Source organism: Lupinus angustifolius, chromosome LG06 (genome assembly GCF_001865875.1).
Source record: "Lupinus angustifolius cultivar Tanjil chromosome LG06, LupAngTanjil_v1.0, whole genome shotgun sequence".
NCBI classification, from domain to species: Eukaryota; Viridiplantae; Streptophyta; class Magnoliopsida; order Fabales; family Fabaceae; genus Lupinus; species Lupinus angustifolius.
The window spans coordinates 3,379,562-3,403,895 of record NC_032014.1 but is presented as its reverse complement, the minus strand read 5'-3'; the positions used below and the strand labels follow the sequence as shown (position 1 = coordinate 3,403,895).

Here is a 24,334-nt window from a genome sequence, read left to right as displayed (position 1 = left end):
AAGAAATTGCCTCAAGAATTTTAGGAATTCATGCAGAAGATTGAAAATTGAGAGAGAAATAGAGATAGATGTGGCATTGATAAAAGAGTCAGAAACGCCACAAATAAATCAAACCCCCTCTCTCTGTCTCATGTTTCATTAATAGCATAAGCAACATCAAATAATTTCAAGAAAAATACCGTTACTATCATAGACTATAAATAGCCTCCAATTTTTAGGCTTTTTGCCGAAGATTGAAAATTACTAGAGAAAAGAGAGATGAGTCTCTTGCCGAAGATTGAAATTGAGAGAAAGGAGATATGGGTTTCTAGCAAAAGATTGAAAATTGCGAGAAAAGAGAGATGAGTCTCTTGCAGAAAATTGAACTCAATTACTTAGGTCATTAGTTACTATCTCATATTTGATTTTGTGGATTGAAAATCTATAACATGTTCTTTTCACTGCGGTTTCAGATATTGTTATGGCTCAAGCCAAAGATGTTCCTACACATTACAATATCTCTGTTGGACAACTTTTGTGATAATTATATCACATGATGTATATTTTGTTAGGTTAATTAATGAATAAGAGTAGCCACAACCCTAATTCTATTAAAGGTTAACGCTCCAACTGTTTTTCTTAAGATGTTAGACTCATGCACCATAACAAAGCAATCATTTATCTTCTAATCATTTCAACATATGTAAAAGTTTATTTATATTTCAATCTTAACCATCCAAATAAGAGACACTAATCAAATCTAATCTCTCACCTACAATATCCAAGTATTCCCGCCTAATATAATCTCCATGTGTATTATGTATCATAAATGAACCTTAAAAAGAACGAGAATCATATTGGGAGGGACAAAATAATCATGTTACACAAATTAGAGTGAGAGAATGCAGGTGAGGAATTTACCTGAATGGCACGAGAACTTAAAAAGAGCCATGAATTCTTCTCCCTCAAGTCGTCCAGAGAAATTTCTTCTCCCTGATTTCTCTCAAGTTGAGTCATTCTCCTTAGTGTTGGTATCCCCCTAAATCTAGTACCAACATGTCAAGGAAGTACATCACATGCAGAATTCTATACTGGTTCTATGAAGAAAATTAGGGTATATATCTTAAGGAAAGTATGAAAATATTGCTGGATTATGGCCCCAAAATTCAGACCATATCTTTTCCATTCAGCGCTCTTTCATACATGATCGGGAGATCGTACAAGGTGAGAAGTCCGTGAAATACAAAACCTAATATTAAACATTGATATTATCCGATTAATAAGCATATATGTAAAATCTAAAGAACAACAAAAAAAACGGAAACATAATTCAAGGGAGTTGTTCATGAACCTCTATTTTATCACCATATTCTCTGACACATGAAGCATTCTCCCTTGATATATTACTCATTACTATAACTGCTTCCATCACCAGTTCAGTGTGTTCATGGTTCTCAGTGCAGCAAGCTACTCCACTCCCAACTTTGAGCAGTTCCCTATCATAGGTTTAGAAGGTATTGAGTAACACCAAAGCTATCTGTACTATGACTTATGGATCTCAATCCTCAAGGCACATTTTTAATGAAGTGCGCGACATACCAAGAAAGTAAATATTTTGAGAAATTTATACCTTATAGAAACTAAATTTTCACATTCCTATATGTGAGACATTTTTCCTCCACGATTTGTATGCAAAGTTTCAGATCAACATTTCAAACAGAATCAATTAATAATAACATGTTATCTTTAACACACGAACAGACGTCACTGCTAAACAATTTCCTGGATCATTACACACATTTTGTATTCTGCTACTAACTGATTATGACACCTTATCAAACAGATTTATATTAGAAATATTTTCAGCTTGTTTCTATAAGAAGCAAAAATAATTTTAAGGTACAATCAAATAAACAATTGGCATGGAATTTCAGCATACCCCGGGAACGAGGAAGCTAAAAGCTTACATGCCACATTATGTTGCACACTCAAGAACATAAATACAGTAAAAAATAAATTAAAAAGAAGCAAAAAACACTATAAATTAAAAACAAAATATCATCTCTCTGTTTCCCCCCTTCAACTATGCAATTCAAAACAAAGGTCACCTGGTTTGGCTACACCTCAGGGTTACCTGAGTTATACTGACATGGGTGGGTAGAGCTAAATTGATAGGTTAAAGACCCATCATACGATTCTTGAAGATTCTCCTGAATCAAGGAAGAAGCCTGGAGTTGTAAGTTGCTTGTCATTGAGCCGGGTTTTCTTCGATAACATAAGTGGTTTTCTGCTTCCTGCTGCTTGTGTGCAGTAGAAAGCTACCTTCATTTACCTAATTACTTCCTCCTCCAATAGTTTCCCTTCTTCATGAAGTTGCCAAGTCTGTTATTGCAAAAATGACAATCATTAGAACAACACGCACATCTAGAATCATGCTAATGGGTTTGAATCCTCGTCCAATGTGAGTACGAATACAATTTTGTTCACAACAGAGACAATCCAACTTTAGATAAGTCAAATCCCACAATAATATAACACTCAGAACAATCATATCACTTTTTAAGTGACTTTTAATGTAGTTATAATAAGAAACATGCATTCAATACTCAATGGATTGATAGTGTGAAAAACCTTTAACAGTATATAATGATAAGATTTCATAGGTTAAACAATATTAATTTAGGGAGTTAGTGATTTTGCAAAGTAATAACAACTAAATATGGGAAACCGAAAGTTACATACCCATTCCAAGAGGAACTTCTATGACCCTCCCCAATTTGCCCGTGCACTGCTTTTACCACCGACTACTTCACGAATAAGAAAGCCAAAGCTATATACATCAGCCTTCATGGTTAACTGCCCACCCATCGCATACTCTGGCGCAAGTAACCACTGTCAAATTTGATGCCAAGGCAGGGTTAAATGTTAATCAGTCCCATAGCACAATTATGGATGGACCAAGCAAATAAATGAGAATATAACCCTAATCCATTGAAACTACCTGCTTCCGATTTCTCTTTTTTGAACAAATTAAAAGTAAGCATAAAAATTAAAAAACATTCTTCGGGTATAAACCGAGAACATGCCTAAAGAGTTCTTAAGGGCCCATTTGTGACTTGAATTTTGGAGGGGAAGAGAAGGAAAAGGAAGACTTCACAGCTATATGACAAGTGTATTTCATGGCTTCTAAGCCTTCCCTTTCCAATTCCTTCCCCTCCAAAATTCAAATCAAAAGAATATGAATGATCAATTGGATACAAACGTCCTTGTATTGCTATCTTCTCTCCTAGCTCTACTAGCATACATACCGAAATAATGAATATGAACACTAAATATGATAAGATCCTATAATCCGACTCCCAGTAATATCACACTAAAGGGGAGGTTTAGTGCATGGGTATTCCACCTAGTAAGGTTTGGGGAAGGTAGAAGCATGCGATCTTACCCTCACAATCAAAGAGGTCATTTCCCTATTTGAACTTGTGACCTTCAGGTCAAAAGGGAAGCAACATTCTCGATAATACTATACTAATTAATATTTTTCCTACAAAAACTGATATCACAACAACAATGAAGCCTTAGTTCCACTAGGTGGGGTTGGCTATTAAAGACTGATAATAGCTATTTAAAAATTATGACATCAAATCTTCCATGGCTATAGCAAAATGAAAAAATAAATAAATTATTAAGAATCTGAAATATAACATACGTTGTTCCAGCAATTCTTGTGCTAATGTGAGTGATGTTACCTGGAAATAATTTTGCCAACCCAAAATCTCCTATTTTTGGATTGAAGTCTCTGTGAAGCAGTATATTGCTAGCTTTGATGTCTCTGTGCACAATATGCGGCACAAGTTCTTCTTGAAGAAATGCAAGACCCTTGGTGGTACCCATGCAAATACTAGCTCTTTTTCTCCAGTCAAGTCTGATGATAGAAATCCATGTGCCTACAGAAAAAGATGAAGAAAAAAGAAGATTATATATTTCATCCTCTGAACTGCAGATCTTAATTTGCAACTTCATAATTCACACCAAAGCATTTCTCCATTTTACCAAGTAATGCACGATCAAGGCTGTTATTTTCTTCATACTCGTAGACTAATACACGACTTGGTCCTTCAACGCAGCAACCGATCAATTCAACAAGGTTTGGATGCTTAACATGTGATACAGTATTAATTTCAGTAAAAAAATCACGAACTCCCAGCCTTGACCCAGCTGAAAGGGTCTTCACTGCTACCTGTCTCCAATATTTTAAGGTTCCCTAGCAAATGTGTAACATAAGTGTTCAGTGATTTGTAAACAATAAATATCAGCATAAAATTATAAAATGGGGTGGTATTATTTATGGATGTGACAACTCAGCTTAAGACCACAAACAGAGCCTTCAGACATAATGTTAGAGATATATTAAAGTTATCCATGTGCCTTTATCTATTACCTTAAGCTTTTGAAATATTTGGCACAATACACTTCAAGAATTTCCTAATTCATTTTTTCCCTATGTTGTCCCAAAGGAATATGACCTGTTGTGGGGAGGGGTATAAAGTGGAGGCGAACAAGTTTTTGTTTTAGAAAGGGATTGAAGGATTTACATTGTTAGTGCTAAAGTTTTATAAAATTGAAGCATTCCCTGCACCTAAATCAGAAAAACATTCCCTAAACCCTGAATACAATCTTAACTCTGAATCACAGAAAGATAGAAACAAAAATAAAAATCACAAATATCAGTCGGTCCACTATCATAAACTCCTCTAACGAATCATTAGGTAACTTCAACTGGCTAACATACATATTAAACTGATCTACAAATATATATTGTCCTCAAAACCATGTTCATGAAACTTATATTTACAAAATTTGCATTTCTAAATAAAACTATGAGCTCAATTTACAAAATTTGCATTTCTAAATGAAACCCAAAAAGGGTAGTGGTGTTAGGATACAACAAAAATGAAGCATAACCTCCAAAAGATGTCGTTGTAATTCTCACTTTTTTTACTGACATAACATGGTAAGAACAAGTGGCACACTAACCCTCACGGCAAGGCATGGAAAAACCATTCAACTGAACTTAAGAGATGTGAAGAGACAACACATACATACCATCCACTTTGCATTTATGCTTATACAACTTCAAGTACATCATCCTAATTTTACATAGAGAATTCATAATTCATAATGCAAGCACTAAACATTCAGTGTTAAGTTCATTAACCTTTAATAAAAGTTCACTTTAATTCACTAAATGTATATGTTATAACCAACTACAACCATTGAAGTTTATAGCAAGATAGCAATATACATATAAATGCCTTTAGGAGCATCAGTTTCAAAATAGCGATAATTGAAATGCATTGTAGGGGCAAATGGGTTCTTTGGATGTAAAACCTGAATAAATAATAAATAGGAAAGAAATATATAAATATATAATGTGAGTTGGAAAATGAAGAATGAAGTGAAGAAAATACTAACGGAGCTGATTCCAGCAGCAAAGAAAGGAACAGGAGCAGGAGGAGAAGAAGAAGAAAGATTTGCAGCACGATAAGCATCAGGATGCTATCAAACAATTAAAATAATCTAATATTTTATATATATACCGAAAAAAAATATTAAATAATAATGAAATAAAAATTTATCTTCATGCCATGTGCAATTCTACTCTACCAGCTCATATTGGTCAATGGCTATTTCAAATCAAGCTTAAATTATGAGTTGCATCATGTGAATCTATTTTACTTTGATATTCTATGTTCTTTAAATGTATAAATATTATTATAATTATATATCAGAAAAATATTTGGCATCATAATATATTTATGATTATATTATTTATTTTAAAATATAAATTATAAGCATATTTTATTTTAGCTTCTATATTTGTAATTATATTATTCAGTTGAGTTCTAAAATTACATGTTGGGGTTGGTGTAGTAGTGTAAGGCTCAACAGGATCCTCACCAAACTCTTAAATAATAAAAGTTTGATTTCTAGAAGAACATTTGTTAGGAGTGACAATCACACACTACAAAAAAAAATTAATTTATTACCTATAATGTGAAGGTATACCATTAGTTATGACAAAAAGAAACTCTCTTGGATGGGTGACATTTTATTGAATCAGTAGATAAAAATATGACTTTAATATTTATACAAAGAGTGTAAAACTTTTTTATATAGTTAGTATATTATTCTTTGTTCCTACGCATTAATTTTGTGCAAGAGCCAATAGTAATTAATTTATAAATGGTAAATGATGTACTATCAATATAAAAACACACTATATAGATCATTTTTACAGTTAATTTTATTAGTCAATAATATTACTATTTAACATAATGGTGCAGACATTTGAAATTCTAATATCATACAATATGTAAATCATAAATCTGAAACAAACAATAACATGAAACAGAAAAAGGAAAAAAAATGTATGGATAGTATAAAAATTATATATATATATATATTGTCATAGTATTATCTATTATTCATATTCAGTTAGATTTGACTTTTATATATAAATAATACAAAAATAAAAATGTATTGATAGTATATAAATTTTATATATTGTTAGTGCTTTATCCCTATTTATATTTGATACTTTTCAAAAGAAATAATGGAAATGATAAATGAATTTAAATTACTTTTGAAAGAATAAATAGTAATAAAAGAATGAAAATATACAACAAAAAACTAACCAGATGCACATTTCCTTGGTCAACTATTTAGAGAGTTGAACCTTAAAAAGAAAAACAAAACAAAGAAATTAGTGTGGTGATGCAATGGCGAGAATCAGTTTTGATAGGATGCATAAACGATGTGTTGAATATGCATACTTGCCTTATCAATAGATACAGTTTCTCTGAAGACGACAACACCGTTTCGATCAATACCGATGAGTCCTACACACAGCCTACGGGAAAGAACATACGTGTTGCACTGCAAACACTGGCTCATTCTGCGGAGGAAGGGGATGTGCTTTTTGTTCATTACAGTGTACATGGCACACACCTCCCTGCAGAGACCGGAGAAGAAGATGATACTGGCTATGATGAATGTATTGTGCCTTTTCATATGAATTTCATTACTGGTTTATTCATCTCTCAACCTCATATGGAACCAACCTATATGTATTATAATATATTGTGTATAAATTTTTACCTAACAATCAAAAAAATCTTTACTTCTTTCTTCTTAGAGTTCCAGTACTACTCTAACAAATTAGCATTTGTATCTTAACTAATTAATTATAAAACTCTCATTGAGCTTATAGGAACTTCACTTCATTGGTTCTCATCACTCTTCAACTTCTTGGCAACATCAAAAACAAGGTAAATAGAAGTACCCCTAACAAGAGCTGGTAAGATGAATGTAAAACTGAGCAAACCATTAAAAGAATTTAAAACAACATATTTTAAGATTTCAATTTGATACACCCCAACTAATGGGAAAATACTTGTGTTGTTAAATACTTCTTATTATCATAATCAGTGACTTCATTAAAAGTTTACAGAAAATGCAGAGGGTACATTATGAAAAGTTAGAGTTAGTGTTATCATAATCAACATAATCAGTTGCCTCTTTCCTTATGGGGTAAAAGTTGTGTACATTTCCAAAACCGACAAAGCCAGGAGGCACATGCACTAGGCTTCTCTTTGCTCTTACAAGCAAAAACAATGAAACTAATGATCTGTGAAGTTGTTCACTAACCTGAGCATAAATCCAACATTTGTATCAACATAGATGATATATTAATGCCAGCAACAGCAAAAGAGTATCCATATGTTGCTTGGTTCCCATCTTTCTTCAACATCAGCCTGTGAAAAGATGGCTTCATTTGAATTTCCATACAATTAGTAATAACTGATCTTTTCTCCCAAGAGGTCTAAATATCAAGAAACTAAAATGAAGACATAAAGGTGGATCAAATCCTTTTAGGTGTGGAAAATAAAAGATAAACACATACCGGATATGTCCTTGCGAAAAACAGCAGATTTTCAAGGGAAATGAAGCCACATCCCCTAATGAAAGCAGGTTATCAGCCATAATACCTTTGAATATAAAATTTGTATGTATTTGAAGGGTAATCATAATGCAACTCCTTTTAAGAATATAGACATATGAGTAAGTGTTTTCATATAATGTGCAATCATTTAAACAGAAATTGTCAACACGCTGCAGCAATGAGTTCAGGGCCCACATGTAAGATTGAAAAATATGTACATCAATGTTCTCTATGGTCATGCCCTGACCTAGTGTGTTTATGGCACAAGCAACACATAGATATCCACCAGAAAACACCATTACCAAAATTTATTCCCAAGTAGTAATCTAATAGATATATATTGGACTATGAAATTTGAGACAAAAAGTGGCTTAGTCTAATTTTAGCTTCATGAATTGGGAAATCATTAAGTGGTTTAGTCTAATTTTATGCTACGGTAAACCTTAGCAGAAGTGCAGTGCTACTGATTTCTTCATTTCTACTCAGCATATTCTTTCAAGTGGATAACAATGAATTACCAAATTGTCATGTGAACTCTCATATGGTCACAGCGGTATACCTTAAGTCGGTTGATGGATTAGGTCCTTGCCACCCGATATCCTTCCATTGATCAGATATCAAGCCACTCAGAGAAATATTAGGAAAGGAACAGTGCCACCCGATATTTACTCCTGTATTCGTCAAAGTAATAGGTGTTCTTTTTTTCTTTTTTTACTTCAAGTAATAGGTTTAGCTACCACTCACGATAGAAGGGGACTATTACAAACCATTCTTTCGGGGTATAATCAGTTGGTAAATAATGAACATCTTAGTACCATATCTAGCCATATTTATTTGGGCAGTAAGAAATGCAAATAATTGCAGGTTAGTAACAAAGAAATATATTCAATTAATTACAGAAATACATCCAAATGCAGGTCTGACCTGATCTTTTTATACTCCAATGCTTGATCATCTAAATATGAGATGGAACTTTCTGAAAGCAATAAGAAGAACATTGATAAAAGCAGCAGCATCACCTGGGGGGTGCGGAAGCACCTAAATTTATTCTAAAACTTTGAGGTACTTCAAAAGCCTTGAGTGTTGCCATTTAGCAGAGAAAGCCATGTCGGGTGGCAGGAAAGAAAACCCATCAAGAAGTTTGAGACACTTTAAGCGCCACGTGCCCATTAAGAACTCAACAAGGTCGTGCTCACTGCAAATGATTAAAAAGCTAAATGGAATAGAGAAAATTAAGGGCAAAAAATATTAGATGTCGGTTACAACTAGGACAAAGAATGAAAAGTACTAACCACCATGGTATGAAGTTATAAAAACCGAACCAGGAGAACCTTGGAGAAGAAATGCCAGTCACGAAGAGGTTATCATCAAAGGAAAACGAAAATAAAATAAAAACAACTAACTAAGTTCAGTCCATAGAGGAAGGTCAAAGGTCACAGGAAATTAACTTATTTTCTTACTGTTGGAGTCACACAATACATCAGCCCCGAAAATAACTGTTGGCTGTAAAGTGAATATGGATCAATCCTAAACTCCTATGTCAAACCTAGCACCAAAAAATAGAAGGCACATAGAATCTCAAAAGATAATGTATGCATATAAGCAGAAGTTGTTACACATTTGTGCTTAATCATCACCTTCCATAAAATCTATGCAATAGACATAGTACTACTAAAATACTATAATTTCACGAACACAATAATTGTAAAATGAAAAGGTCACCTTTCACCAACAGATCCAAAACAAAAGGTCACCTTTCATCAAAACTATAACCTTCAGGATCCAACCTTTACAATTTATCTATCCAATCAAAATTATGATAATTCTAGTGAAAACAATATACACATTTTTATGAAGCTTATATTTATAAATAACTGAATAAAACTAGAAGTTCAAATTACAAAATTTGCATTTCTAAATGAAACCCAAAGGGGCAGTAGGTACTAAGATACAAAAAGAAAGAAGTTTAACCTCCAAGAGAATGTCATTACAATTCTCTATTCAAGGAAGAGCGGGTGACATACTACTATCTGCCATTACCCCTTACCCCATGTGGCAAATTTATTACCCCATTTGCCAAGGCAAGGCATTGAAAAACCATAAGAGACACTTCCAAGTGGTATGGTGTGATAAAGGCATCCAGGGTCAAACATACCACACAGATTTTAGTTTATGAATAAAAACTTCATACCTAGAAATTAGTTTATCAAACGCAAACACATCATCCCAATATAAAGATTACGAAATGTGAAGTCATAGTCATTTCAATTAGACTTATCAAGTCTCTGACATACCATTGTAGTTACGGACAACACGTACCATCCACCTTGCAATTATGCTTATACAACCTTCTATTATTATTATTATTATATAGAAAATACATCTATAATTCATAACTAGAAAACTCAACGAAGAACCAGTAATTTTTTTATTGAAGTAACAGTAAATTAGGCCCGCGAAAGACATCAATGCATGTAACAATTTCAAAATCAAAAGAACGACCAACGTTCTATGATGTTTACTATTATTGCATAACTACCAAACATCATTTCTAGAAGATACCTACCCAGGTTTCCATAAGCCAGTGTAAAGACATAAGACATCAATGCATGTAACACTTTCAGGGTTGGGATCGCAAGCTACAAAGGACCTAACACTACGATATATATACTTCAAAATTCCAATATTTACAGAAGAAAAATTTAAACTAAAATTACATAAATGACATGAGGAATAAAGTTGCTGTAGTGTAAAAGTAAAAACAATAGAATCAAGGGTACTTACACATTTTTGGATTTGTTTGTGATTTGAATTTTGGAAGGGGATAAAGTGGAATGAAAGGCTTGGAAGCCATTAGTAACACTAATGACTCTAAAAAGTTCTCCTTTTCTCTTCATTTCCCTCAAAAACAAAACTCGAAATCGAGCCCTTAAAGTGAAACCTCCAAACAACTGTCATTGAAATTCACATCACTGTACACTTTTCCTTCTTTTACATCAGGTTTGGGAGATGGAGATGAAGATGAATGCCCCCCAGTGTTCCTTGCCACCTGCAACAGCATTCACTAGAAAATTCTTAAAAGTTTCAAGTATCGAATATCAGGTATAGCCAAAGCAACACGGTTTCGTATAAAATAGCTGATATTTGGTACAGATAATAAAATATCTCCTACTGGTAACCCCATTGCAGTTGTTGCTTCTAGTGCCTTAACTCACAGTATGAGTTGCCAATGTGCGGGAGAAACTTGCATAATGCCACAAACATGCAATAAAATGTAAAGCCAAATCAAGAACTGAATCAACATAAGCCTGCATAATTAGAAACACAATTAAAATGACCGAATGACACTTGTCAAACTGTAACAAAAGCAGACCTGAATAGTAAGGACAAATGATGTTCATAGCCATTGATTCAGAGTCAACGTTAATTAATGTTTAATTAATGTTTCAGTGAATGCCTGCCCGCTCAGGCACTAAAAGCAGAAGAATTTATCAAAGCAAACTAAACCCACTTCAAAATCCAGAACCATCACACAAACCTCTTTGGTTTTGACTCTGCAATCATACAAAATCCAGTACATTTAGGCTAAAAGGCAGTACCATAGACAGACACTTGCCTATCCAATAACACAATGATAGACAGATTCGCAATGATAGCAGTTTGCATAGGTGTGGTTGTCCACCCATACTAGAAGTAGGGTTCCCAAATATAGGATGGAGAACAGCCTGCTGTAAAGATGACTCCTAGTGTTGCGCTCTCCACCCATACTAGAAGTAGTGTTGCTGCAATTTTTCCTAAATCCTAAAACTCTGTAACACTTTCCATAAAGAGATAAAAGAAGAAGAACTACAATAAATAATGAAGCTAGCAATTACCAGCAACTGTATCTGTTTTAGAAAGGAAACCATGGGTTTCTTAAGGTTTAAACCTTTAGCCATTACACAATGATGCCAATAACAACATTAAAACATCTGTTCGAATATGGTATAGAAACCTACCTTATGATTCATAACAGTAATTCACATCACATCCAAAGGCAACTCAAGACTTTCAATTAGTGAAATAAAACACGACAAAATTCCTCGGAAAAGGTTGCTGCCAAGTTTTAACCGAACTTAACATTAAGCAATAGGAAACCAGATCTTTCTCCCTTTAATGTATCACTTTGAAGGATTATGTCCATCTGTAGGAGGTATTTCAGTATAATGATATTTTCTTACTCCAGTACTGCTTGATCATCTAAACATGAGATGTAGTTTTCAGAAAGTAACAAGTAGAACAATGATAAAAGCAGAGCACCATCACCTGTAAAAATGCTCAAAGTTTATTTTAAACTTTGAAGTACCTCATTATCTTTTCAGATGATAACTCTCTGTTGATTGAATGTCACCACTTAGCAGTGAAAGCTTTATCTGATGGCAGGAAACAAAACCCATCAAAAAGATTGAGACACTTTAAGGCTTTAAGCTCCATTTCCCATCACGAACTCGACAAGGTAATGCTCATTTCAAATGATTAGATGGTTAAATTGAATAGACAAATTGAAGGCAAAATTATTAGATGCAAGTTGTATAGCTAGGACAAAGAATAAAAAGTAACTCTGATTATGGTATGAAATTATAAAAACCAAACCAGGAGAATTTCGGAGAAGAATGCCAGTGGCAAAGAGGGTTATCATCGAAGAACCAATTAATTAGTTCAATCCATAGAATAGAGGAAGGTCAAAGGTGACAACGAACAAATAACTAACAGCATAGAATCTCAAGATCTGAGGAAGTTCAAGCCATATTGGAGTCAGACAATACATTTATCTAACAAAAAAAGAATATATTTTGTGGTTGAGAGGTTTGTAAGTGATTCTAGGTTTGAAAAAAAGATGAAACTTACAAGAATGCAAAGAACCTTGAAGAGAAAAATGTACTCACTAAAACATTGAGCTAAGTGAGATATTAAGCGAGTGGAATTACGGGAGCATTCCAACTCCATCTTCCTTTCGATGTCTCCAGTAAATCTCATCTTCGTCAATCTGCATTTGAAATTTGAAAGCATCCTTAAGCAAATAGTAAGTGGATAAATAGAGTACGGACAACTCCTCGATCTACTTACAATATATGCGAGAAGTATAGGAAGAAATCATTCTGTAGTTTCTTTAACTGGCAAAAAGAGTTGCTTCTGAATATAACAATCACACTCACTCTTATGTCCACAAATAATTGAATCAAACATGTTTAAAAATATATGAACTAGCCGAATATAACAATCACACTCACTCTTATGTTCACAAATAATTGAATCAAACATGTTCAACAATAAATGAACTAGCCTTATACAAAATATTGTTTTCTTAAGGATCAGAATTTTTTTTAATAACATATTAACAAGTAAACAGTTGATATGGCTCAAACACAGGTAGGAGAAAAAAATAGAGACTACTATTGAGTAAATGAGAAGAAATATATATCCTGACGAAAATTATAAATAATACGAGCATAAACACATATGCATATAAGTAGAGATTGTTACGCATTTGTCTCATTATCTTCCATAAAATCCATGCAATAGACACAGTACTAATATAGTACTATAATTTCATGAACAAAATCAATTGTAAAATGAGAAGGCTTTGCCACAATTATTGTAATGATATAAAACTTACACTGCAGTCAAGTTTATTCAGGCAACACTCTTCTCATGTTGTGAAGTACCGCCAGGTCCAAAACAATAAGCCACCATTCATCAAAACTATAACTTTGAGGATCTATCCATTGCTATTTAACTATCCTATCAAAATTATGATAAATCTAATGAAAACCAATATGCATATTGACAAACCCTGAAAGCACTAGGTTTCAAAGAAATTGGTCAATTAAAAGCCTTTATAATCAAATAAAAGCAAAGATGGGTATCTAATACCTCTACCTTTCACAGTCAGCGATTGGTGACATGGGCACCAAGTTTAGCGGCAACCAAACCATGCAAAGAGGTCCCAGCATGAAACTCAACATTGTCCGCGAAAACTATACTTACTAGGCCACTTGACTAATTAATTACATGTATCATATTATAATAAACTCATTCAATATACCAAAATATTGAATGTAAGTTATTATGATAATTACACTTGTGAATTAGATGTCATGTCAATATCTCATATTGTGTTAGATGCCAACTTGTATGTTACTATGTATATATTCAACAAATCTAAAAAAACAATAAAAAAATTTAATATTATAAAATGGACCCTCTAACTCATTTAGTTTGTATTCTCAAAATGGTGGTGAATTAAAAATAAGTGGCACTCATTTGTTAAATGTTGTTTTTACCTTTCATGAATTAGATTTGAATCATTCACACCATTACTTTTTAAACTTGTCCTTAAATTTTAATCTCACATCTACATGATATTTTCTATTTTATAAATGTTTAAAAATCAGTTTTGCTTGAATTGACATCATGGCATAGATTTCTTTTTCTTTAAGTTTTTTTTTAAAACAAAAAAAGAAAATATTTTGTGGATTAGAGGTTTGTAAGTGATTCTAGGTTTGAAAAAAAGATGAAACTTACAAGAATGTACTCACTAAAACATTGAGCTAAGTGAGATATTAACGAGTGGAATTACGGGAGCATTCCAACTCCATCTTCCTTTCAATGTCTCCAATAAATCTCATCTTCGTCAACCTGCATTTGAAATTTGAAAGCATCCTTAAGCAAATAGTAAGTGGATAAATACAGTATGGACAACTCCTCGATCTACTTACAATATATGCGAGAAGTATAGGAAGAAATCATTCTGTAGTTTCTTTAACTGGCAAAAAGAGTTGCTTCTGAATATAACAATCACACTCACTCTTATGTCCACAAATAATTGAATCAAACATGTTTAAAAATATATGAACTAGCCGAATATAACAATCACACTCACTCTTATGTTCACAAATAATTGAATCAAACTTGTTCAACAATAAATGAATTAGCCTTATACAAAATATTGTTTTCTTAAGGATCAGAATTTTTTTTAATAACATATTAACAAATAAACAGTTGAGATGGCTCAAACACAGGTAGGAGAAAAAAATAGAGACTACTATTGAGTAAATGAGAAGAAATATATATCCTGACGAAAATTGTAAATAATACGAGCATAAACAAGTTCACATTTCCTCAGTAGAAATGAAGAGAATATAAGCCACAAGGCTAAAAAAGAGGAATGTCATGGAAGTTATTCATCCAAGTAAACAGCCTCATTTTGAAATGAACTTAACGTATCATACATATATTTATTACAAATAGCATCCCAAAGTGAAATACAAAATTAATCCTAATATTTACCAAGAACAATGAGAACGTATGCCTGAATTTCCAATAACATTTAAGTAATAATAGATCATACGGGGACATGTACTATCCTGCATGGTAAAATAAGTTATAAATCAATTTCTAAGTTCAATTTATGCCCAAGAAACATCTCGCATAAAATTCTAAATGCATGCAGGCCTAATCACACAGCCTAGAGGTGTAAAGAAGGCTAGGTATGTGTTGGGAAGTCACACATCGACTACCTCACATTCTCGGAAATTGTTTAAATACATGTTCAACTACTTCTCTATTAGCCAATTAGTTTTGAGATGAAACTTTACAATAAGTATATTACATGCATGATATCATTTCAAACACACCAAATCTTTTCTTCTAAAGTATAACTGGAACCATTTGATCAAAACTAAACAAAACAACAAAGGCTCTTACTGAACTCTGAAAACTGGACAAAACTGATTTTAAATGTCTGGGCTAGAAAGTGAGAAAAGAAAATATATCAACACAACCAAATACACAGACTCCCCATACAGTCCAAGTATAACAAAAATACACCAAATCAAAGAGACTCATAATACAGATTATGACACTGTACATGATTAAACACAACCAAAAAGAAATGTCAAACTAAGGGGGGATACCGAACCAGATCATAGTTTGGACCATAAGGCGTAACAGTAGTGGCGCCAGCATACGTGCTACCCTTGGCAGAGAAGGATAGGTTAGAGTTCCAAGAATAAACCAATTGAAGCTTAATAGAGCAACTGAATCAGAAGAAGGTTTGTTCTTCATGGTAGAGAAAAACTGCAACACACTCTTCAAGGACATGCCTACAACTGCAAAGAGAGCTACAACAAGAGGCATGCATGGGTCTTCAGCTTCCCATATAGTCATTCCAACTAAAAGTGACATAATGGCACTGAAGAGTGATTGTGAAAGAGCAACGTCTCGATCTTGATCAAGTACTCCTCTCATTCCAACTACATCTTTTGAGATCATTTCAGGTTTAACTTGAGTAACAGAATAGTTTAAGCAACGCATTTCTGGTCTTGTTATCAACTTCCCAAATATCTCTGTGTATGACTAGATCTTGAAGAGACATTCCATCCCAATTATAACTAGGTTTGCATTGCATGACAGGATTGTTATAGCCCACTGTGGGTGTCATTTTGATCTTTGGAGCTCCACAGTCCATCAATCATTTGAGTTGTCATAACTGAACGATGCAGATAAGCATATGCCCTTCTGCCCAAGATTATGAACGCCTTCGTGGCAAAACAATAGTTTCAGTATGAGTTTGTAGCACTGGTTCACTTGTTCCTGTAACATAACCACATAAACATTTCAATTATTCATCAATTCTATACAAGATTTGAAAAATCAGGAAATGCAAGTAACATAACTATTCAAATTAAAAGAAGACAAACCTCAGTAGTTTTGAGTAAAGCCAGAAGTTGAGTTCTGCATTCCATTGCATTAAATGGATTGGTCTAACCAAGATAAGCAAAGGTCTAACCAAGATAAGCAAAGGTCTAACCAAGATAAGCACTAACAAATAATTTGTGAGCATGATTAGTTCATAAGAGCAAAACTGAAGCAATATTACAGGAAAGCAAACAAAAGGGTCTCCAGCAAGTTCTTGAGCATCATAGCATATCAATGGAATGTTACCTGCCAATCATACATCAAAGCAGTCATTGGACAACCATAAAAGCATAGGACATGTATGGACTTACAGCAATCTCACCAATGTAGATGTACGACTAACTGAAATTAGTGCACAAGTACAACTAACAATGATACCAGTACATTCTGCACTCAGCAGCTATATTATAGGATGATTGATTGCATAGAAGGCCACCAATGACTCAAGTATATCCCAATTTTACACTAAGAATTGAGGATTTAAATTGTAATTGCAGTTCGGGTAATTTTTAAAATCAGGGTCCATCTGAATTCAAAATTATAAGCAACTAGGGTCAAACATAGCATCAAGATTCATCCTCACAACTATTCATCTTGCATGCAATACTCGTCCTCACAATCCAAAACAACCACTAAAATTCAGATTCATCAATATAAATGCATTTGAATGAGATCATAAAAGCATATCAGCCATTTACAAATTATGAATACAGAATTCATACTACAGGTATAAAGATTCATGTTACAATATCATTTAGGGGTTCAAGAAAGTCATAAAATGAATCAAATTTCATCTTTCTCTCATTATCAGTTGAGGTTTAAGAAAAGCGCAATATTATCAGTTCAGGTTGAAGAAAATCACATCATTATTAGTTGAGGTTCAAGAAAATCACATCATTATGAGCTGAAGTTCAAGAAAATCACATCATTATCAGCTGAGGTTCAAGAAAATCACATCATTATCAGCTGAGGTTCAAGAAAATCACATCATTATCAGCTGAGGTTCAAGAAAATCACATCATTATCAGCTGAGGTTCAAGAAAATCACATCATTATCAGCTGAGGTTCAAGAAAATCACATCATTATCAGCTGAGGTTCAAGAAAATCACATCATTATCAGCTGAGGTTCAAGAAAATCACATCATTATCAGCTGAGGTTCAAGAAAATCACCATTATGAGTTGAAGTTCAAGAAAATCACATTATTATGAGTTGAAGTTCAAGAAAATCGCATATTATGAGCTGAAATTCAAGAAAATCACATAATTGTGAGATACTAAGAAGTTGGCTCAATAATCGTAGTAATTCATGAAGATTGGAAATTGAGATAGAAAGGGTTGGAAATTGATTCTCCCACCCTCTCTTGCAATCATATCCAACACGAAACAGTATGCATCTTTCTCTTTTATTCATGTTCAATTTCATACCTCTCTTGCGTAGAGTGGTTATTATTATGATCTCAACTTCTTGTGATTCCACATATACATCTCTTTCTCTCTCTCGCTCTCTCTTTCGGTCTCTTTCGGTCTCTTCTCGCTCTCCCTCTTTCTCTCGGTCTCTCTCCCTCTCTCTCTCTCTCATTCTCTCTCACACGTTCTCTCTTTCTTGCACTCTCGCATATTTCTCAAAGAACTTATGCAACAATGTGAAATTTGATAACTAAAAAAGTGAGATAATCATTTTCCTTTTAGGAGCATCACTTACGAAAATTGACCCCTTGGTATGTAGAGAAAGGTAGACGAAGATGTCAAAGAGGGTGAGGTGTGGAACCAAATTTTCTCTCTCGCGCGCTCTCTCTCACTCTCTCTCACACACACACACACACGTCTCTTTTTCTCGCATATTTCCGAAAGAACTTATGCAAAAACATCCAATGAACTTGTCATTATATAGCAGAAGATTAAACACCGACACTGTAATAAAATCTACTTAATGGGCCTTACTGGGCCTTGTTAAGACATATTTTATGTTACTTGTTTTATTTTATTTTTTGCATTCCTTGTAGCACTGTCAAACTGATTTCCTCTTCTTTCATTTACCAACTTAATAATAATACATATTTATAAAAAATATTTCAATAAAATTATAATTATTATGTATAATGTATAATTTTAAATTTAATTATACTGACACCCCTGAGTTTTAGTAAAATTACACAAACCTCCCCTAATTTTTATATTTATAAAACAAAAAAATAAGTGTAATATTTTAAACAAAAAAATGTGATAAATGTAATAAAGTTAAACAAAACATGATATATTGTGAAGAAAAATTTAAATAATATAGAAACTAATGTATCTTTATTACTTTTTGTTATAAAATACATCAAACAACTCTAAAACAAGTATAACATTGAGTCTTGTGAAAATAAAAAAACAGAAGAGTATAAATATTATTAAAATGAGGAATATCCAATAAAACCAAAGTTTTAATATTTACAAAATAACAACAAAAAAAACAAATTTATATTTTTTGCAGTTGAATAAAAGAACAAAATCACTTCCTTTACAAGGATGTGTATTTGATGATTAAATGAAGCAAAGCAGATAATTTAGTTGAAGATTACATTTAATGATGAATCAGAGTAGAGAATAGAAAGAGAAACATACCTTAACTGAGGAAAGCTGGAATAGTATTCTGTTTGGTAAAATGAAAGAAGGAGAATAATTATAATAGTAAATTGGTAATGGTATATTTCATGTGTGTTAGAGACTTTAATAGCACAATACGAAGAAAGTAGAGATGGAGTTGTTGAAGATGAAAGAGAAAGAAGGCTACTCTGCAGTACATGAATCTGGGCCATGCAATTGAGTGGGTCCTGATCCCGTTTAATCGGTTGAGAATGTGTGAGAGATCAGTTCAGAGCAAAACAAGGGGAAGTGAGGCCCATGGTCTTAAGAAGTTCAAAATCACTTTTTAATAAAGATTCTGGATTTTTAGATTAAATTTTATTTTCAGTTACTAATCAATATTCATTCCCACATGTCCCAGCTAATGACACTCATTCATCATTGTTACAAAGGTGGGTGTTTAGTATATATAATTTTTCTCATTTTAATTACACTTTTTTTGTGGACAATTAGGTGGTCTGAGAGGAGGAAAGGGAATGAAGGAATGAGAAATGTTATGGGTGCACTCTTAAATTTTGAATATGAGTCAACTCTATATCATGTACTTTAACTAATAGAAATAACTGATGGATACTCAAACATTATTCCTTTTATGGCTACTTTATATTCAAGCATTATCTTTAAATTTTAATAAAATCAAATATCTTTAATTATGTATTTGGAGTGAATTATTTTAGCTAATACTCAATGGCTCTCCCAGCAATTTTATCCATAATATCTATGCAAAAAGTGAGTGTAACTATTTTCCCAAGCATTAGCATATATCCAATAACAACCTAGTAGTATGATCCTTACTAGAGTCATACTATATAGAAACTGAATAGACAATTTGTTGAAGAAAATGCAGGGGCAACAATTCCAGATCCAATATTAATCTAGTAGTTCTCCACTAGCGCAAAATTCGAACCAGAAATAAAGTGAATTCCACCCCGAAGAAAAGATACAGCAGTTTCACCACCATGAGCAGAGAACATCGACCAAGTGTACTAACATCACTTGGAAGATCAAATGGATCAAAATTACCCTTTTTGACTTATCAGGAAGCAGAAGTCAATGCTTATGATCTTTATGGCAAAAAAGGATCTACATTACAGTATAACAATTTGAAACTATGATACATGTTACTCAAGAATGATAATACGCAGATGTGAACATCTAAAGACTATGATTGAATATAGAGTCATAGACAAGGGGAGAGATAGGGGAGTATCACCACAAGAAAATGGATATATAACCTGAATAGACCATTGTGGTGAAAAGGTTTGACAAAGACATACCGTATGAAAATGGTCACCCCTCCTTTCAATGCGTGCCTTCGAGTGTTTTACTAAATGAATTCCACGAGATTAGTAATTTCATCATATAGTTAGGGCCTGCTTATTGTATAACATTGTAATCAGGAGCATTTTTTTACAAGTATCACGTTAAGTTATAAAGTTACCATTCCCTTGAATAGAAGATTAACCAGGGAATGGAATGAATAGAACCCCACTCTTGTTTGGGATTTAACTTGCAAAACTATTTTTTAACTCCATTTTAATTCTTAGTTCCATCATTTTACCTCAATTTTGGCAGGCATAAATATTGGGAGTTGAGAGGAATAGTTCTATAGAGGGAAAAGAAGAAAGCACAAGATCAGGCATACATTAAAATTAGAAATAATTGTTTTCCGGATAAAAAAACCTGCTCCTGTTCTAGTTCTAATTTACTTCTGATTCACATTCAATGAAAAGAGTTCTAAACAAAATATGGGTCACATGCTGCCCCTCATGAAAGAAAAAGTTTAAACCTTAACTAAGAGAAAATCCATAGTTACTCCAAGTCTCCAACCTAATAGATGTAACACCGTTTTGGTTGCAGAAAATGTCAAGTTTTACACAGACAGTAGAACAAATTTAAACTGTTGCAATTTAATGTGCTTTGAAAAATGATTTAACATATAAAAAATGGGTTAACATTTGATCCATTGTCAATATAAAGCTGTTCACGCTAGCAATAACGAATATCATTGCATATCATTCTAGTAACTAAAGGTTTCCACTTAATATATATATATATATATATATATATATATAATAATAATAAATAATAAATATTTGGCACCATATTGTTCATGTAAAATATGAAACTCTTTCCAATAGGAGAAAAACTTGTATGGAAACGTATACAACACATCATATTTAGAGATAAGTGCATTTATGTTTGTTGATACTATCATTTAGGACTAAATTTTAACTAGAATTAAATTTTCTATATGATGTGTTACCTTGTTCTGTAATTCTGGTTGAATAGATTTACATCCAGGGCAAATTTTGTTCAAGATTTTTGCAATCTCGGGCATAAAATATGGATGGAGTATGACAAAAGGAAATTTGATTACTCCATAATGACCTGAAGATTTACCACCGCAATTTGTGCACTCGGAAGATAGATTCGGGAGTCCCAGCTCAGAACAGTTGACCTGCCCAGCTGCATTTATCTCCAAAGCAGCCATTTTATCCTGTAGAGATTTATAATTGACAAACAAGGTTGGTTCCCTAACCATAATTAACAAAGAAAAACAGTAGAATCAAAGAAATCGATCTGTAATGAGTGGAAAACAAACGTACATTGCGAAAACAAGGTCCAAAAACATCTTCATAGTTGATTTTGAATAACTCACAATTTTAACGTATTATTGCACTATAAACGAGTAAAAATGTCCTGAACCATTGGCTGCGGTCCATCCAAAAAATTCTCACAAAGCAGGGTTTTAGAACATTTACCTTGTAAAATATAAACTGAGGCCTAAGCAATGTATGCAATATGCATTACCTTAAAATAACAATTGCATTGATCTAAGGTACTATAGCTGCAGAGTCACCTACATTCTTCTCTAATGGAGTTATGGTACATAAGCCAAGTAGCCAACAGTCTCCTAAGCACAAGGTTTGGCAACACATAATCAAACAAATGACACCTTAAAAAAATTATGTAAAAGGGAAAATTGAAGGTTGATCCAGTATTGAATTACATCTAATGGCTCAAAGCAGCATAATATCACGGCTATTGTTTGTAATTTCAAGATAGTGGAGCATATTCTTGGATAATAGAAGCCGTTTTATTTCGATCTTCTTCTGTTTTCATTCGGATCAAGAATGTACTTGCAACAACACTATCATTATCTCCACTCCCACCAGCATTACCCTACAAAATCCCCAAGGTTTATATTTGTTTTCTGTTAGCTATTCAATCATAGTAAAGTGAGGTGAAATTGCCCAAAAATAAGAGAAAATATGAAGAAACTAATTGAAGGGAAGCTATTAATATAGAAAATATGTTTCTCCCACACCTCTTTTGGCTTTTGGGGTGCATGGGGGCAATAGGAAGAGAAAAGAGCTGTGATTGCTGATGTGATTAGGAAGGAAGAGAGAAATGGAAAGAAATATAAGGTGTAGAAAAGGTGGTGTATGAGAAAAAAAAATGGTAAGAATATCATATTACTCATCCATATAACAACCTTTGAGCAACTAGGTATAGATTTTTAAAAAGACCAATGAAGATACTAATAATAATAAGGACAACTATTATTATTTAATTTATTATCTTTCTCTTAAAGAAAAACACTTCAATAATTGATCCATCATGAAAGAAACAATAGGGCGATTCATTGACAGAACAGATAACTTTACATTGTTATCCTAGAATTTTATACTCTCAACATATATGCCTTACCGAAGTATGAAATATTGCAACAACAGAGTTCTTCTGCAGACTTGTCTTGATTGCTGAATACAGCAAAGCATTGAGAAGAATTTTTCCAATAAAAATAATTAACTAATTTCAGTTCTAACATCATGAATAATAAAAATACTTTCCCAATATTGAATATTTTGTGAAAATAAAACAAACCCGCATATTTTTATTTAAAATATTATTATTCATATGTTAGAGGTACCAAATTTTGTGAAGTTTTTTAAATAATATTCTGATGAAGCCCACTTACATGTACCCGAAATCCTTTTGACTTATGATAGATGCTTCAATATAAATTTTCTCATGTTTGTAGTCAATTGAAAAAATGCTTCCTAAATAAATAGTAAAAATGTTTACTCCTCTCCTCTCCTCTCGATTCATATATTCTTTCAATATTAGAAGATTCACTAATTTTGTCAAAAGAGCTGAAAGATATTTACTCATTTTGAATATATTGTTTGACATCTTTTATGATAAACATTTATCTTCGAATTATTTCAACATATGTAATTGTTTCTTTATCTTTTAATCCTAACCATCTAAATAAGATACAACAATCAAAATCTAATCTCTCAGTTATAATACCCCAAGAATTCTCACCTAATATGTTCTCCGTGTATTATGCAAATGAACATTAACAACCATCATAAATTTAATGGAAGGGACAAAATAAGAAATGACACTAGTCAAACTGTAACAAAAGCATACCTAAATAATAAGGACAAATATCGTACATGCTCATAGCTATTGAACCAGAGTCAATGTTGTTTAATGTTTCAACTCCTTTCCCAAGCATTAGCTTAGTACCTTGCATATTCAATAACAACCTACCTTAGTATCTTGCATATCCAGAACCGTCTCCCTAACCTCTTGGACATTCATCCTTCATCTCCAAGTATGTTTAAGCCTAAAAAGAAGCACCCAAGTTTATATTATAATTCTCCCAGATGAAAGTTTATATTATTCAGTAAGGAGAATCAATAAACACAGTGCTTATACCTAATAATATAGGTAAAAAAATTAAGATACCATATAAAATGGTTAATAGCAAACATTTGCTTACGGATCCATGATTCTAATGTTATAGGCTTATAGCCATGAAACATTCCACCAACAACTTAATATGAAACAATGTACTATCACAGTTAACAGAAAAGGAATGAAACCCCTCTATAGTCTATTATATAAATATATAAAAAATGTTCCTAATGACATATGTCACTCTCATAATCAATATTTTCCTCCA

At 32.8% G+C, this 24,334-nt stretch overlaps 3 protein-coding genes and 1 long non-coding RNA gene across 11 annotated transcripts in view; all 4 read right to left on the bottom strand.

Moving 5' to 3' along the window:
• The window catches only part of LOC109350391, a gene marked incomplete at its 3' end in the record, with an annotated part of 131,580 nt that overhangs the window by 97,742 nt on the left and 9,504 nt on the right, over positions 1-24,334 (bottom strand). The window lies entirely within an intron of this gene.
• On the bottom strand, positions 1,065-3,817 carry LOC109349014. The gene is made up of 5 exons (XR_002107893.1): positions 3,729-3,817; positions 2,722-2,871; positions 2,114-2,361; positions 1,331-1,475; positions 1,065-1,228 (listed from the first exon to the last, which is right to left on the bottom strand). It is a non-coding gene; the product is annotated as an uncharacterized LOC109349014 (long non-coding RNA).
• Positions 4,160-13,437, bottom strand: LOC109349000. 6 transcript variants are annotated; one of them, XR_002107845.1, is made up of 6 exons: positions 10,769-13,437; positions 8,544-9,179; positions 7,946-8,000; positions 7,690-7,810; positions 6,678-6,994; positions 4,163-4,243 (listed from the first exon to the last, which is right to left on the bottom strand). XR_002107845.1 is itself a non-coding variant. In XM_019589642.1 (3 exons), the coding sequence occupies exons 1-3, from the start codon at positions 8,281-8,283 to the stop codon at positions 4,173-4,175; spliced, it is 516 nt and encodes a 171-aa protein (XP_019445187.1). In that variant the 5' UTR covers positions 8,284-8,531; the 3' UTR covers positions 4,160-4,172. The 6 variants fall into 6 exon arrangements, 1 of the variants encoding a protein (XP_019445187.1); XR_002107844.1 differs by having other exon boundaries at positions 8,544-11,033; positions 11,200-13,437; XR_002107843.1 differs by having other exon boundaries at positions 8,544-13,437.
• Positions 13,511-23,913, bottom strand: LOC109349002. 3 transcript variants are annotated; one of them, XR_002107848.1, is made up of 6 exons: positions 23,797-23,913; positions 22,168-22,539; positions 21,620-21,853; positions 19,333-20,726; positions 16,726-16,969; positions 16,337-16,618 (listed from the first exon to the last, which is right to left on the bottom strand). XR_002107848.1 is itself a non-coding variant. In XM_019589643.1 (3 exons), exons 2-3 carry the CDS (start codon positions 16,337-16,339, stop codon positions 14,587-14,589), a joined length of 471 nt encoding a protein of 156 aa, XP_019445188.1. In that variant the 5' UTR covers positions 16,340-16,618; positions 16,726-17,219; the 3' UTR covers positions 13,511-14,586. The 3 variants fall into 3 exon arrangements, 1 of the variants encoding a protein (XP_019445188.1); XR_002107847.1 differs by lacking the exon at positions 23,797-23,913 and adding an exon at positions 23,068-23,199; XM_019589643.1 differs by lacking the exons at positions 19,333-20,726; positions 21,620-21,853; positions 22,168-22,539; positions 23,797-23,913 and adding an exon at positions 13,511-14,662 and having other exon boundaries at positions 15,945-16,618; positions 16,726-17,219.

Coding starts and splice junctions, on each gene's coding strand:
- LOC109349000 (XM_019589642.1), bottom strand. CDS start 8,283: ATGGTGTTTTCTGGTGGATATCTATGTGTTGCTTGTGCCATAAACACA. Junction 7,797..7,945: donor TTTTCGCAAGGACATATCCG/GTATGTGTTTAT, acceptor ATCTTTTCACAG/GCTGATGTTGAAGAAAGATG. Junction 4,244..7,689: donor AATGTTGGATTTATGCTCAG/GTTAGTGAACAA, acceptor CACATTTGCTAG/GGAACCTTAAAATATTGGAG.
- LOC109349002 (XM_019589643.1), bottom strand. CDS start 16,339: ATGCGTTGCTTAAACTATTCTGTTACTCAAGTTAAACCTGAAATGATC. Junction 14,663..15,944: donor ATGGTCCAAACTATGATCTG/GTTCGGTATCCC, acceptor TTTCAAATGCAG/GTTGACGAAGATGAGATTTA.